Here is a 16,639-nt window from a genome sequence, read left to right as displayed (position 1 = left end):
GGACTGCAAGAAGAGCAAACCAGTCCATCCTCCAGGAATAAAGCCAGACTGCTCACTGGAGGGAATGATATTAAAGGCAAAATTGAAATACTTTGGCCACATCATGAGAAGACAGGACACCCTGGAGAAGATGCTGATGCTAGGGAGAGTGGAAAGCAAAAGGAAGAGGGGCCGACCAAGGGCAAGGTGGATGGATGATATTCTAGAGGTGACGGACTTGTCCCTGGGGGAGCTGGGGGTGTTGACGACCGACAGGAAGCTCTGGCATGGGCTGGTCCATGAAGTCACGAAGAGTCGGAAGCGACTGAACGAATAAACAACAAACGAACATGAAAGTACATACACATGACCACGACTGTGCTTTCTCCCCCATCCCCCATCCTTTGGAATGCTCACCCAGCGCTGGGATAATTAGCAAGAAGGGAACTAATGTTTGTACTTACATTCATTGGAGAGGAAGGGATTACAATTAAGTAAGCAGTCCCACAATGGGGAATACACATTGAAAGGAAAGGAATGTACTGGGGCTGGGAGCCCGGAGCATGCTAGACAAACAGCTGGTATGTTCCTGATTGTGGGCCTGCCTACTCCCTTATAATCCCTTTCCAATCTCTCTGCTCTGCGAGTTGGAATAAAATGAGTCAGTCACAGAAGAATGTGGTGGTGGGGGGGAGAAAAAACAGGTCAGTCAAGGAGAGATTGCCTAAACTCTTTTGCGCTTGACCTGTTCCCCCCGCAGAACAGAAAGACTGGAGAGGAAGGGATTACAAGAGAGTAAGCAGGCATATAATGAGGAATACATGTCAAAAAGAATGGGCTAATGCCAGCAGCCCTGAGCGTGCTACTCAAAGCTAGCATGAGCTCATCGTGAGGGAAATACAGTACAGGGCGCTGTCAGGCAAAAGGCCTGGCTCATGTATGAAGCCATAAGTGTAGCTTGTTTGGTTGTTTTAGTGTGAGCCTCACCTGTTAAGGCTGGACATTACGCTGGCCCCTGTGGATTGTTCAACAAAGCATGTTTTTAAAAAGTTCTGTCATAGCAGCTTGTGAAAAATATGCCATAAATCTGTCATATTTGAGGGGAAATTGAACAGAGCTTTGCCTGCTCTACTGTCTGATGCTGTATTTTTGGTTTTGCTTTAGAATATTATTTCTCTCTTTGTTTTTAAGACATGTGGTCCTTTGTGGGCTCAACAGTGTGGAAGCCAGTACTATGCAACAGGAATCTGTTCTGAATACAGTCCAAGCTTTCAGATCCTGAGAAGTTTTTCGCCTGCAGTACAAAGTAAGGCAATAAATGTCAGCATGCTTCAATAAGAGAGTTTGAAAAATGAGACACAATAAATGCAGGAAGCATAGGGTTGCCAGATTTGGATTGCAAAAATTCTGATGACCACTAGATGGCAGCAGCATTTAGAGCTTTTTGAATCTCCTTGTTGTCATCTAAAAATCACCAAGATTCCTGCAGTCCATATACTTGGCAACTTTAATATAGGGTAAGTGGTACAGCCTTTAAGTATCATAAATGTTTCATGTGCCTTTTGAACTGGAAATGTTAGCTCTTCTGTATCTGTGTGAAAGAGCTATTTAGCAGTAATAATTTTTGCTAGAACTTCTTTTTCTTTGTTTAGGCCATTGTGATTGTAGGCTAATCAAGGCTGTGATTATAGAAACGCTTAATAGTATATTTGGCCCCATGCCCATATTATTTGGGGAATTTTGAAAAGCTTTTATATTTTAAATTTCAGGTGAGCATTTATACTGGACCACTTTAGTAAGTGGGTAACTATTGAAATAATACAAAGGAAAGCAAGGCTCCATGTCATGTATTACTATTATTTACTATTCACATATTGAATAATTATAATAAAGCATCCGTATAAATGTAATTATCTAGACAGAGCAGAAGGTGAGATATGTACATCTGCCTTTCTCTTCCCAATCTTTTTCCTTACCTTCTCTCTCTAGCTTGCTGAAGGTCTGATCAGATCAAATTGCTTCCAGAGAGGAGTGATAGCAGGAATAGGATTGAAATAGAAGCTGTGGTTGCCTCATTGCACTTGGCACAGAGAGAGTTAAATACATGCTTCCCACTTCACAGTGTCTTCTAGTCCTGAAAAGAATACAGGTAGTCCTCATTTAGCGAGTGCCTTGTTTAGTGACCATTCGCAGTTATGACGGTGATGAAAAGGTAACTTTTGACCAATCCTCACATTTATGACCTTTGCAGGTCTGTAAAGCAAAGGAAAACTGAAGTAAGATCATAAGCACAGTTGTGGTTTCACTTAGCGGCCACTTCGCTTAACCACCAAGTTGCCGGCCCAATTGAGGTTGCTAAACGAGGACTACCTGTATCTTATTCATCTTAAAAATGGAGACAGTAGTCTCTCCCCACTCAAATAAGGCAGCTTTCCTTTCATTACACTGAGGATATTCTTCTTGCACTACTGACACTACTTCATTGTTAGCAGGAATGTAGTTTTGATATAAAATTGCAAGGAGCAAAAATCACTTCCTGGCAGTTTTAACTTAACTCTGTGAATGTTTAACATCAAGTGACACAGGTTGCGAAGGAAAGGGTTCTTAGGGAAGCTTGCTTTCTACCATCCTCTTTTGCAGACTGTTCGTCGGCCATTGACGTGGTGGTGATATGTGACGAGTCAAACAGTATTTATCCATGGGAATCTGTGAAAAATTTTTTGAAAAAATTTATCCAAAGTTTAGATATCGGGCCCACAAAAACACAGGTAAGCAAATTAAAACAATATAAATGCAAAGCAGATTTTGGCCACTTGACAAGTATCTTATTTTTTTTAACCATGAACGCTTTCTTTCTGTAGTTTTAGCATGAGAAGCAGTAAAAAGCAAAACAAAATGTAAGAGTTTAAACTAAGTCATCAAAGTGCCACTAGGTCTTCATTTTCTCCCCAGATAAATTGAGGGGGCCTCCATAATATTAGCCGTAGTTTTTCCTTTCCATACTTAAGTGCATGTTTGTTCCAGCTGACACAAATGTTGCTTTTGGTGGATCTTAGGAAATAGGCATCATATACTTTAAATGGAACAAGTGAAATAATTGTAAACCACCCAGAGTCACTCTTTGAGTGAGATGGGCGGTGGTGAAATTCGAATTATAAATATAAATAAATAAATAAATGCATCTTTACTGCTGCTATGATGCATTATTTCATTGCTGTGATGGTGCAGATGGTCTGGGAATCGTCGACCTTGCCTGATGAACAGTAATACCTCAGTAGAAAAGAAATGGGCCCATATTATCATTGCTATAAAGACATCCAATGTTTATGGAGGCTTTGAATTCATTTTTTCAAAGTTTATTGCAGAGTACACTGTATAATTGCTTAACTGTGCTTGATCTGGTTTTGACTTAATATATTGTGTGAATCCAACCAACTAATTCAGGGAAGCATAGTTAAACAAACTGTAGGTTAGGATGATGAGTGGGGCTAATAAGTATTTACAAGAAATATCTAAGGCTTCAACTTTGTGTCTGTGGTGTTATTCACGTTTTCTTGTAATAAATATTCAAAAATAATTTCATCCAGTTTTGTATAGAACAAGTAACTTCTCTTCTTTGTTATATAGGCAAGTACTTCCTTCTCAGACATTAGTTATGCACACTGGCAACCTTTGTGCTAATGGAAAACACTTCTGCTGCGTGAAATGTCGCACTCAACTTTGGATGGTCCAACCCACCTACCATGTCCCTTGATATCATATTCCAGATCTGCCAGATCTTAGGTTAAGCCATTATGTGGTTTGCTTTTGGATTAGCACCTTTTGTGAACCCAGCCAACTGTGCTTTATTGAATAAACCATCATTAAATCATAGCTTTGTGTTTTTATGAGCCCAGCTGGTTAAATAATTCCCCGTCATTCATGGAGAGAGCAGAAATTTGATTGATACGGAAAATCTTGTAAAACTCTTTCTACCAAAATAAGTTTTATTCTACAAATCCTGTTCACCTAAACCATAGTTTACTACTGAATCCCACAGTCCTCAAAAACTGTTCTTTGAAGAAGGAGTTGGCCTGCAGTGGATGGAGAAGATTATATACAAAGGCTTTGCAAGTGCATCCATTGGATGCAACCATAATAAGAAAATCTCTGTTTTTATGCACAGATTGACAAATAAACCTGCATTTTGTACAATGCAGAGAAACACATGAATTAAGCTAGTATATGATGCTTTTCTTTTTCATTTCTTTTAAAAATTATTTTAGGTAGGCTTAATTCAGTATGGCAATTTCCCCAGAATCGTTTTCAACCTGAACACGCACACCGATAAAAAAGCTGTTGAACAAGCAATGTCAGAAACCACTCAGAATGGAGGGGACCAGACTAATACATTCAAAGCCATTGAATATGCCAGGTAAAGCTTAAAGTAATGGCTAGTTCAGGTAAATGGGTGTATGTATGTATGTATGTATGTATTTATCAATCAATCAATCAATCAATCAATCAAATTTATCACCGCCTATCCCCCAAAAGGGATTCTGGGCGGTTTACAATAAAAGATAGATAAAAATATAAAACTATAAAGCCCTATAATACAGATACAATAAATATAATAAAAACCTTGACGGTTAAAAGTTCTTTATGATTTGCAGGCAGAACTGGGTCCTTCTAAGAAACTAAGTACTAAAGCAGTCTGAATGCTGTTAATGCCAACAGATCGGCATAAGAGAGTATGTTTAAAATACGGTGGCTGATCATTTGGCATGAATAAGCCTTTTTTTTTTTCAATCAACAGTTCAGGGCTATGATGGGAGGTTGTGATAACCCATCATACTAGTTGTGGGCAGGAGTTATAGGCTTCTTATTTGTTTGGAGCGATTGGGATGTATGCATTTTTTCTCCTTTTTTTTAGGTGTCCAAGCCAGTCCAACAGCCTGTACATCCTCTGACTTTGTTTTTCTTTTGATAATCGGGAGGAACAAGCATTTTTGCAATTGGATGGTTTGCTGTTTAATTTCAGCAGCCTGATCCTGGAGACTTGGGAAGGTCAAAAATGAGGTCCTGTGGCCCCATATGGTCCATTGGTTGCCCATTCCAGATTAAACTAATGGTGGACTAATTAGTGTAGTATTAAAAGAATTCTGCAGTGAAACTGCCCTCCACCTTTATTTTGTTGCTAGTGAGAACTGGTAATGAAAGTGTGCATAAAAAGCAAGGTTCATGTCATGTGAATTGCATCTGTGGTCTATTGCAGACAACATGCTTTCTCAAAAAAAGCTGGTGGGCGACCAACAGCCTCAAAAGTCATGGTGGTTGTCACAGATGGTGAATCTCATGATGGCTCAGATATGCCGGAAGTAATAGCTAAATGCAATGCGGATAATATCACCAGGTTTGGCATAGCTGTAAGTAAAGTTTTCATTCTCACAACTCTAATTTCTGTTGGCCTTAGGTGAATAGTTTTTTAAAAACTTGTTTTAAAATATTTATAGCCCACCCAAATCAAGACTCTGGGTGGATTTTGACACATATAAAAGCAACAATAGTAGTAAATGAAATTATAAATCCATATTCTCCCAAGGCACACATCAATAAACCTATCTCAGGTTCGAGGTCTAGAGAAATAAAATTGTCTTTAAAGATCTTCTAAAAACCATGAGGGACAGAACTTCATGGGCCTTCAAGAGTTCTGAAGTTTGTGGGATGCCCCAGAGAAGGCATGTCAACTCATTTCGCTTCTGATGTGGGGATTAGCATAATCATTCATACACAGACAGACATATAGTGGATAGATACAATATTATATGATGAATATAATTACCTTAATAATTGCTGGTCTAATTCACTTTGCTGTTTTAAGAATATAAAATGCAATATATATAACTTGGTTTATTCATATAATTATCAGGTGCAATATGTTTATTAAATGTAAATGTGTTGTTTAGTGGGACAATAATGTTAATTAATTGAATTTACTTAAGGAATTTTCCTTTTTGCATTGGTCTTGGTGTGTCTTCTGTCTTCTAAGGCCTTGTCTAAAGCAGATCTACTGACCTCTTGATAAAACAACAGCCAGATACAGGCCCTCAAGCACATCAGTTCCTCCTGATGTGAAGATGGCCATTCCACCCAGAACCAGACATGCATCTTGCTCTTGCTTCTTCTCTGCATAAAGCAACTGTTGCTCTGATACTCTAGAGCAGTGTTTCTCAACCTTGGCAACTTGAAGATGTGTGGACTTCAACTCCCAGGATTCCCCAGCCAGCTGGCTGGGGAATCCTGGGAGTTGAAGTCCACACATCTTCAGGTTGCCAAAGTTGAGAAACACTGCTCTAGATAAATGTCTAGTCAATATAAAATAGCCATGCAGCATTTTGAAATCAAAGGCAAAAAGGTGCTTCAGAAAGCACAAGGCTACTTACAGAACTCCTGTTTGCAATTCTTTAAGTAGCTACATCTTTTCCCAGGATTGCATGATTGCCCTCCATAAGTGTAGCACGATCCTGAGAAAAGAGGCATTTGGTTTAAGGAGCTGCAGACCAGCACCTCTTGTTTAAAGAGTTCTCTTCACGCACCTTTAATTCTCATTACTGTGTGCTTGGTGAGGGGAGAAAATGTCTATGTTAAAAAAAAAACCACCCTGTTTCATGGATCTCTCATTGCCAACAATTTTAAAACATTGAATTGGGTAAAGGAATAGAGGAGAAAACACAGCAAATGCAGTCATTTCAGATTTCTTATATACTGCCTCTTTGCATTTCTTATTAAACATGTTTTTCCATTCTTATTTTTTTCCTAGGTATTAGGATATTTAATTAGAAACGAGATGGATACTAAAAAATTAATTGCAGAAATCAAAGGAATTGCTAGCCACCCTACATCAAAATATTTTTTTAATGTGTCCTCTGAGGAAGCACTTTTAGAAAAAGCAGGAACACTTGGGGAACGAATTTTCAGCTTAGAAGGTAACAAATATACCATTTTAAAATCCTATTTAAAAATGGAAAATATGTGATAACCAGTTTCTGGAATTTCCAGGGTGAGTTGTTAAAGGCATATCCTACCTGTATGTGGAAGGATGGACAATTTCCAGTAGGGAGCAAAGGATAGGATTTAGTGTTGTTGTTTTTAAGATAAAGTCAACAAACATAAATATTCCTAAAGATATTCATCAATATTAAAAGAATGTTGCAATTCATTTTTTTCAAGAAAGTATCACAACTTTTCTGTTGCAGAGCATACCACTATATTTATCTGAAATAACATGGCCTGATGATGTTCCCCCGCCCAAAGGAAGATCAGACAGAAAACAGCTTATAAGCCCCCTCAAACTCCTACACGTTGCCCAATTTCTCTACCTTGTCAATTAGAGTTTCCAGCTCTCTCTGAAACCAATCCTGGGGATATTTTTCTGCCAGCAGACATGCTCACATGACAATTTGTATATCTTTGTGCATATAGGTAGATCCAAGGCTGCACTTTAAAATAGAATAGTAACAGCAAAAAAAAAAAATTGAATTAGGGCTACCAGTTGAAATTAATTACCTTCCAAATACAATACCCCATTTCTAAATGTAGTTGATCCCCAACTCATTTTCACACACAGGGTACTGTCTTTCTCATTCGCACATGCATACACACACACAAACCCTGTGAGGCTGAAACTGTCAAGGGCTGAAGCAAAGAATAGATGGCATCCACACCCAAGCCAAGAAACAAGTAGCAAGAAATTCATCACATGTAACTGAGAGAGAAAAGACATAAGATCTGAAGCTTGGATGTCATGTTCCCATTCCAATGTCTGGTTAACATTGTAACGTTTCACATGTCTTCTTTTGTTCCGTGTTCCTTCGCCCGGGGTTTTTCCATTCCTTCGCCCTCCGTTGTTTGGAGGGCTTGGAATGCATGTTTGGGTTTGCGCTCCTGTTCAAGGTTACTTTCCCAGGCGCGTCTAACAGCTTCTAGCACCTGGGAGGGGGAGCGTTCTGACGGGCGATGGGGCGGGATCTGCTTTCAAGCAAAGCTTTTAAGTTTGTATTTGGCGCGCTTTTGCTCATTCTCAGCTTTCTCTGTATTTGCATACTATTCCTTTAATAAATCAGTTATCTTTAAGCCCGAGCTTGTGAGACTGAGTATTTGGGTTTAGGCAATCGTTACATAAAGCTGAGAATCATTTTATCCATTTACCGCTAGCCCCATCCAATCATTGGATAAGAGGGAACGCTAGCGATGACAGAACCTCAACTTCGCGCAAGTGAGGGAAGCGAAGAAGAGCGGGAGGCGGCCAAAAGTCGGCCAGTGCTAACTTCGAGAGCGCAAAGAGCAGCACGTCGGGAGTTGCGAGATATCCAATTGGACGAGCTGCTGATATCCATGCAGGAGAGTCTCAGGAGTGAACATAGAACTGTCATGGAAAGAGTACAGGGGAGGGGGTCTCCACAATTGACCTGGGAGCATGAAGTCCCCTTGTCACCGCGGGTGGTGGTAACCAACCAACCCTCGGAGGAACCGGTCACTCCGGCCCGTATGAGGGCATTAGAAGATAAAATGGATTTAATAGTGACGATCCTCAAGGATCTACCCAAAGAGGATCTACCCAGAGAGGTAGAGCCCACCCCGGAGGATTGGGAGGAAGAGCCGTCACAGTACCCCAGGCATAGTACCATGTCGACCCGGGGGAGAAGCAAGATTCGATCAGACCGTCAAGGGGGGGAGCGAGAGGCAAGACCTCCTAGGGATCGACCACCCATGGGGGCTCGGCGCACGCTGACATTCGCGGCACCGCCACAGCCAGCTGAGCCGGCAAGAACCTTCCCACCATTTGGAGTGAAGTTCGATGGGGATCCCACAACGCTCTCCTTCTTTATTACCAATGCCAAGCACTACATTGAAGATTGGGGTCGAAACTTTCGGTCTGAACATGGCAAGGTCAATTTCATTGCCAACAAGCTGAGAGGAAAGGCAGCGGATTGGTATGTGCAACTATGCCAAGCTGAGGCAACTGAGTTAGAGGACTTCGATGACTTTTTGTGGGCACTTAAAGAGCATTTCGAAGACCCCCTAGCTCAAGAAACGGCCAAAAATGACCTGCGGAAAATCTACCAAGGGTCCCTCTCAGTTGCCAAATATGCGTTGGAGTTTAAAGCTTTGGCAGGAAAAGTGGAAGACTGGTCCGAGCCAACAATCATCGAATTGTTCAAGCAGGGGCTTGAACCTGAAATCCTTCGATGGGCTCTGGGAAGGGATGACCCTAAAACGCTATATGGGTGGATTCAGTTGGCAGGAAGCGCAGAAAATGTCCTACGAACCTATGCCCATACCAAAGAGCTTAGACAAACACGTCTCGCTAGAGGGGCGCGCACATCTGGACTTGCCAGCCGCCCCAAACCGAAAACCTGGGAAGAAGAGAGGGAACAACGGTTCTCCAAGGGTCAGTGCCTCCGATGTGGGAAAGAAGGGCATCGAGCCACGTCGTGCCCGAGACGCCGTCCAGAGGAACGACAGACGAAACCCACGGTAAAGACGTCTGCTCCTGTGCCACCGCGGAAACTGAAGGCAGCCCTCGCGGAACTGGACCCCTCCGACCTACCCTTCGGGGAAGAGGAGGAAGAGTTGCTGTTCGAGCAGCCGGCGGGAAAAGCCTACCACCTGCCCTGAAGGGCGCCCTAGGGCAGGTGGAAGAAACCGGGCGTAACCATGATTCGGTGAGTGGAAACTTCCCCACACTGACTGTTAAAGTTAAACTGAGCTCAAAAACCAAAACAGTGGAAGTGTGGGCCATGCTAGACTCGGGTTGCTCCCGTTCCCTAATGCACCCTGATGTAGTAGCGGCTCTGGAACTGCCCACGTTCCCTTTGCCAAGACCCATGATTTTCACCCAATTGGATGGAACTATGGCGGGAGGGAAAGCAGTCAATCTTTCTACGGGACTGGTCGCCTTGCAGATGGGCTCCCATCAAGAAAAGCTGCCATTTGTGGTAGCTCCAGTGGGGGGTCCTCTGGTAATCTTGGGGATGCCTTGGTTTGTGCAACAAAACCCTTTCATCAACTGGCTACATAGAACTGTGACGTTTGCAGATGGATTTTATAAAGTACCCGAAAAGGACCTACTGGAGGACATGGAGGGTGGAGGGGTAGCGTATACCACTGTACAAACGCTTCAACCTCTTGAGGGACTACCCAATCAGTATCAGGAGTTTGCTGAAGTATTTGGGGAAAAGGAAGCGGATCGCTTACCACCCCACCGGAAAACGGACTGTGCCATTGAATTTTTACCAAATGTAAAATTGCCTCACCCAAAAATATACCCCATGTCTCCCAAAGAGCTTACCACGCTAAGGGAGTTCATCGACAAAAACCTGGCTAGAGGTTTCATTGAGCCGGCAAATTCCCCGGTAGGAGCTCCTGTCCTATTTCGGCCAAAAAAGGATGGGTCTTTAAGGCTTTGTACCGATTTCCGCGGGCTCAATGCGGTCTCAATATTAAATAAATATCCTTTGCCCCTGATCAAAGATATGTTATCACATCTGGCCAGGGGCAAAATTTTCTCCAAACTGGATTTGAGAGAAGCTTATTTTCGCATTCGCATAAGGAAAGGGGATGAGTGGAAAACAGCGTTTAACTGTCCTCTTGGGGCTTTCCAATATAAGGTCTTACCATTCGGTTTGTCTGGGGCACCTGGGGTTTTTATGCAACTAATCAATGAGGTCTTGCATGACCACCTATTTAAGGGGGTACTGGTATATTTGGATGATGTATTGATTTATACTGAAACCATGTCAGAACATATCCACTTGGTGAGTCAGGTACTGGCTAAGTTGAAAAAGGCAGAGTTGTACGCCAAATTGTCAAAATGTGCATTTCATCAGTCGCAAATTGATTACCTAGGGTACCGAATTTCAGCTCAGGGCATTGAAATGGACCCTGCAAAAGTAGAAGCTATTGTAGCATGGGAGCCTCCCCGTACCAGGAGACAATTACAAAGTTTCCTTGGATTCTCTAATTTCTATCGGGCATTCGCTCAAAATTTTGCAGAAATCGCCCTCCCCCTTACTGAACTGTTAAAAACTAAAGGACAGGGGGATACGCGACGTTCAAAGAACCCAGGCGCACTCCTTAAATGGACTCCAGCCTGTCAGCAAGCGTTCGAAGCGCTCAAACAAATCTTCACCACAGAACCAATTTTACAGCATCCAAACCCCTCTAAACCTTTCGTTCTACAAGTGGACGCTTCGGATTTTTCCATAGGAGCAATTCTACTACAAGCTGACCAATCTGGCGCTTTAAAACCCTGTGCCTACCTCTCTCGCAAATTCACTGAAACAGAGAGAAGATGGCACGTTTGGGAAAAAGAGGCTTTTGCTGTAAAAACGGCTTTAGAAACATGGCGACACCTATTGGAAGGCACTTCAATCCCTTTTGAAGTCTGGACTGACCATAAAAACCTGGAAGCTCTAAGCACCAGTCGAAAACTCAGTCCCAAACAGCTCCGCTGGGCTGAGTTTTTCAGCCGCTTCGACTTCACCCTTAAATTTATACCAGGCAAGAAAAACTTTTTAGCTGATGCACTCTCACGCAGACCCCAAGATGCTGGCCCAGGGCCAACGGTCCAAGGTACCGTCTGGACCGACAAACAATTAAGTTTGGCGGCAGTCACTCGCAGCCAGACCCGAGCGCAAGCAAATCAGCCTCCAGCCGCTTTGCCTTCCAGCCGCTCGCCACACTTGTCAATTCCTTCCGATTTGCAACAACAGTTGCTTTCCCACCTTAAAACAGATACTTGGTTGCAAACCAATAGACACATTTTAACTTTCACCGATGGTTTTGCCTGGCGCAACGATCGTCTCTATATCCCCGAGGCAATGCGAAAAACCATCCTCCAGCGCTGCCACGATGACAAGCTAGCTGGACACTTTGGCTACGTAAAAACTTTACACCTTGTTCGCCGGCAATTCTGGTGGCCAACTTTACTCAAGGATTTAAAGGAGTATGTCACTGCATGCCCTGTATGTGCGGCGATAAAGCGCAAACCAGGGAAACCCCAAGGTCTCCTTCAACCTGTTGCCACTCCATCTGTCCCTTGGCAGGACATCTCCATGGACTTTATTGTTGATCTACCCCCTAGTCAACGCAAAACTGTCATTTGGGTCGTCAAGGACTTTTTCTCCAAACAAGCCCACTTTATCCCCTGCGCTTCTATCCCCACCGCCCAACAGCTGGCACGCCTCTTCCTCATCCACGTCTACCGCCTCCACGGTATCCCCGCCCGTTTGGTGAGTGACAGAGGTACACAATTTACGTCACAATTTTGGCGGGCATTTTTAAAACTTTTAGGTACAAAACAGTCGCTTTCCACCGCCTGGCATCCGGAAACGGACGGATCTACAGAGGCGGTTAATTCTACATTGGAACAATATCTCAGGGCTTTTGTTAACTACCAACAAGACAACTGGGTCGATTTACTCCCATTTGCTGAAGTCGCTTACAACAATTCCGTTCATCAAACCACTGGCCAAGTTCCTTTTAAAACAGTTTTTGGACGTGACTTTGTTCCTATTCCTGAACTTCCTCATCCTCAACCGCTACCAGCCACCCTTGCTGAATGGGCAGATTCTCTTAAAGACTCATGGTCTAATATTCTACTGGCTCTTAACCATGCCCAGGCTACCTATAAACGCCATGCCGATGCAAAGCGTTCCCCGGAACCATCCTTTGTGGTCGGGGATAAAGTCTACTTATCAACTAAATTTATTAAGTCTCCACAACCGTCTAAGAAACTTGGCCCTAAATTTGTCGGCCCTTTTCCAATTGTTGCTCAGCTCAACCCTGTTACATTTAAACTTGATTTGCCCCACAACCTTAAACGTTTGCACCCTGTTTTCCATTGTAGTTTACTCAAACACTGCCTGTCGTCGGACCGTTGGCACCCACAACCCATTCCTCCACCTCCCCTCATGATTGACAACCAGCAACACTTCGAAGTGACATCCATCCTCGACTCCCGCCGCCTCCGCTCCCGTTTGCAGTACCTCGTCCCGTTTAGGCAATCGTTACATTGGATGATAAAGCAGGCTGGATTGCTAGCTTCGGCAGTAGCTGGACAATAATCTGTCTGGGATGCTTTAATTTGGATTCCTGCTTTGAGCAGAGCATTGGATGCACTGACTTAAATTCCCCCTTCCAACTCTGATTCTATGGCTGGGTGTTTAGTATGGTAAAATAATTAAAATATTCATACTATATCTGCAGTTCCTCTTGGATCTCAATGGTTCTTAAAACCTATGGCTTATTTCTATGTAACATGCTTGTTTGTTTGAAATAGTGGTGTTAAGCATATGAATGATTTTTTTTCTTCTCGCTAGGCACCAATCAAGGTGACTTATTCCAGATGGAAATGTCACAAGTGGGTTTCAGTGCTTCTTACTCACAGCAAAAGGTAATAGAGATCCTACAACAAATTGTATTGGGATGGGAACAATATCAACCTGACTTGGGAGTTCCAATTTAAATTGGCAGGTTTTTTTCCCCTCCAAAATTGGGCCAGAACTTAGTTTAAGACTGAGCCAGTTTATTAGTTTGACTCAGTTTTATATACCATTCCAGCCAGAAGACTCCGAATAGCTTATAATGTGCTTATAATAGTTTTTAATCTTATAAATAATAAGATTAAAAACTATACAAAGAACAGCAAACCCCCAAGACATCTTTCTTTATCCAGGAAATCTGAAGTTGTGGCACTACCACCACTCCAGAATCTTACTCAAAACAGATATGAGACTGGCCAATAATTATCTAGAAGATTAGAAGCCAATAATGATTTGGTGTTATCACTGGTCCCCTTAGACGGACCAAAGGTATGATCAAGACATAAAGGAGTCTGAAGTCTCCACGTGTAACATCAGTAAGAGATTGATGTGGGGATCTCTTCCCATGAATGATAATATTTAAGTGGGATATACAGGCATGGGCAAATAATATGATTTAGTAATGTCACTTGCTGAGATGGGCAGCTATATAAATCAAATGAAGGAAGGAAGGAACCTGTAAAAAATAGCCATGTAAGCCATGTAATTTATCCTTCTAAGTATTGCCAGGAAAGCATGGAATTAAATTGCCAAGGTGGGGCATTGGCTATGTGACAAAACTGTGTGTTTTATATGCACGAAGTGTCTGACACCTGCATCTCCCATTTCAAGAACCTCAGGCATGACATTGGGAAACATTGTTAGTTGGAATAAAAAATGCTGGATGGCACACATTACAGGTCTCTGACTCTGGCAACTGTGCGCATAAGTGAGCACTAACAACATTTTAACTGTATCATTAAAAGCTATTAATTGAAACACAAGGTTGCATTTAATTGTCTTGATTTTGTTTTCTCTTAAGGGAGTTCTGATGTTGGGTGCTGTTGGGGCCTATGAATGGACTGGAACAGTGGTCCAGAAGAGAGGAGAAAAAGACATCATATTTCCCAATACAACATTTCAAAATGTCTTGCAAAGAAATCGGAACTCCTACTTAGGTGAGAGACTGATTCAAAAAGCCTCAGCAGAATATTTATCAAATGTAGCTGAACATTTAAAATTCTTGTTTATAACCCTTAAAAGGTAATGAATTAGTGAATGAATTCAATTAAAGATTGCTGTCTTAGATGAGCTTTACCCATCCAGACAGGGAATTCTGGGAGTTATAGTTCAAGACATCTGGACATCTGCACCAGTTTTAGGTCTAGAAGGATTAGGCTGGGGTACATTTCCTAAATGTTAAGTACTGGAAGTTTTAAGCAGCATTTAAGCATTAAATAGTTAAATAAATTTGTAAACAAAGTTACAAATTTAAACTAATCAGTATAAATTTAACATGCTGGTTTATCCCATTTGCACGTACTTTCAAGCCCCACCTGCACATAGATAGTATAATTCATAATATTTTCATGTACAAACTGTCTTCTATAAGACAGAAGATTCCTATGAGCTGTGGGAGGCATGAAATGATTATGATTTTTTTCTACACCGATTTTTGCTTCACGATGAATCATCCCAAAGAAGAAAACACTCTGTATATTACAGCTGTTTTCTTGATGTCGCTAAACACTGTTTCAGTGCATGACCTTGAGAATGATGCAGAGATATTCAAGACTCTGGACAAGATATAATTCCTTTAATCCTACCTAGGTGAAAGATAGGAAATGCAGTAAGTGGCAGCTTATATAGAATTCTTAAGGAATTATATATCCAATGGTCAGTTTTCACTAGTAGAAAGCATTACTGAACAACAGTGAATATCCTACAGTAATAATTATGGAAGATGGAAACCCTGACTTAAAATGCAAAATTTCAATAAGATTGCTCTACAAGTAAGCTGTACTACAGTTTTTTGTTTGTTTGTTTTAGCTACACCATTGTTATTTGTTCATTATAACTATAATTTGGACTTTCAGGTTATTCTCTTGCTGTTCTTTCCATGGAAAATTCGGTCTATTTTGTTGCTGGTGCTCCACGGTCCAATTACACTGGCAGAGTTGTGGTTTATGAGGTTGATGACTATGGCAAGATAACCATCATTGACTCTCAAAGAGGAGAACAGGCAAGTGCTGCATTTAATGTTAAGTTTTCACAGTTGTGTGTTTATTCTCTTTGCAGTGAATAAAACTGCTCTTTTAAAATAGACCTTATAAGAAATCTTCATTTGTATTTCCATAATGATAATTTTACATGTTTACAATCTTGTGCATTGCTTGCATAAATTTCTTATGAAGTATGGCTTCCATGTCCCATCTGACAGTAACGATTATGTCATTTCAGATTGGTTCTTATTTTGGCAGTGTAGTATGCTCTGTTGATGTTAATGGAGACTCCATAACAGATGTGCTGTTGGTTGGTGCACCAATGTTTATGAATAATTTAAAAAAAGAAGAAGGAAGAGTCTACATGTTCACAGTGACAAAGGTACCTGTAAAATGGTTGGGTTTCCGACCACTAGGTTTCCCCCCAGTTTTTCCCAATGCTTGCTATTCCTATTTCAAAAAATTGTATTTAGAGATCATAATCTTAAATTAGTATACTTAATAGAACACTAACAAAATCTCCCTTCCATTCCTTTTGATCTTTTATCAAAGGGAATTTTGGACAAACGAGAAGTCCTTGAAGGTCCTGAAGGACTAGAAAATGCTCGGTATGGATCTGCTATCACTGCTGTTTCTGATATTGATTTGGATGGCTTTAATGATGTGATAGTTGGAGCACCATTAGAAAACCAGAATGCTGGTGCTATATACATTTATAATGGTAAACGAAGGAGATTACACACTAAATATTCCCAGGTAAGGAATATGATGTTCTACTGTTGCAGAATATTTTTTGATTTAGGATGCATTGTTTCTCATTCTTTGCCTAAACAAGGTTTTTTCCAGACTCACAGAAAATTTATTTTGCTATATATTTTCATTGGCAGGCAAGTAGCTAGTATTTCATCTGGCCCCATTTTTATCGTTGCACTGTGTTCACTGATGAATTGCCAAAAAAACCTATCATAAAATCTCTCATATGGATGACCTTATAGTCTAAGACAAGGCAATGCTTTAATTTATATTGTGTTTAAAGGTCAGATTAGTTCCACTGATTTTTTTTAACGTCCATGGACGTTGGTATACCTTTTTATC

The 16,639-nt window shown here is 41.4% G+C and overlaps 1 protein-coding gene across 1 annotated transcript in view; it reads left to right on the top strand.

Annotated features, from left to right (window-relative positions):
* The window catches only part of ITGA2 (integrin subunit alpha 2), a 68,421-nt gene that overhangs the window by 29,798 nt on the left and 21,984 nt on the right, over nucleotides 1-16,639 (top strand). The window contains exons 5-14 of the mRNA XM_063295678.1: nucleotides 1,171-1,285; nucleotides 2,620-2,747; nucleotides 4,245-4,393; nucleotides 5,234-5,384; nucleotides 6,779-6,944; nucleotides 13,341-13,414; nucleotides 14,365-14,500; nucleotides 15,419-15,564; nucleotides 15,783-15,926; nucleotides 16,097-16,300. Coding sequence (XP_063151748.1) covers nucleotides 1,171-1,285; nucleotides 2,620-2,747; nucleotides 4,245-4,393; nucleotides 5,234-5,384; nucleotides 6,779-6,944; nucleotides 13,341-13,414; nucleotides 14,365-14,500; nucleotides 15,419-15,564; nucleotides 15,783-15,926; nucleotides 16,097-16,300 — 1,413 coding nt within the window. The remainder of the gene's footprint in view (nucleotides 1-1,170; nucleotides 1,286-2,619; nucleotides 2,748-4,244; nucleotides 4,394-5,233; nucleotides 5,385-6,778; nucleotides 6,945-13,340; nucleotides 13,415-14,364; nucleotides 14,501-15,418; nucleotides 15,565-15,782; nucleotides 15,927-16,096; nucleotides 16,301-16,639) is intronic.

This window comes from Candoia aspera, chromosome 2 (genome assembly GCF_035149785.1).
Source record: "Candoia aspera isolate rCanAsp1 chromosome 2, rCanAsp1.hap2, whole genome shotgun sequence".
NCBI lineage: Eukaryota > Metazoa > Chordata > Lepidosauria > Squamata > Boidae > Candoia > Candoia aspera.
The sequence above is the reverse complement of the archived record's forward strand: the minus strand, read 5'-3'. Positions and strand labels throughout refer to the sequence as shown.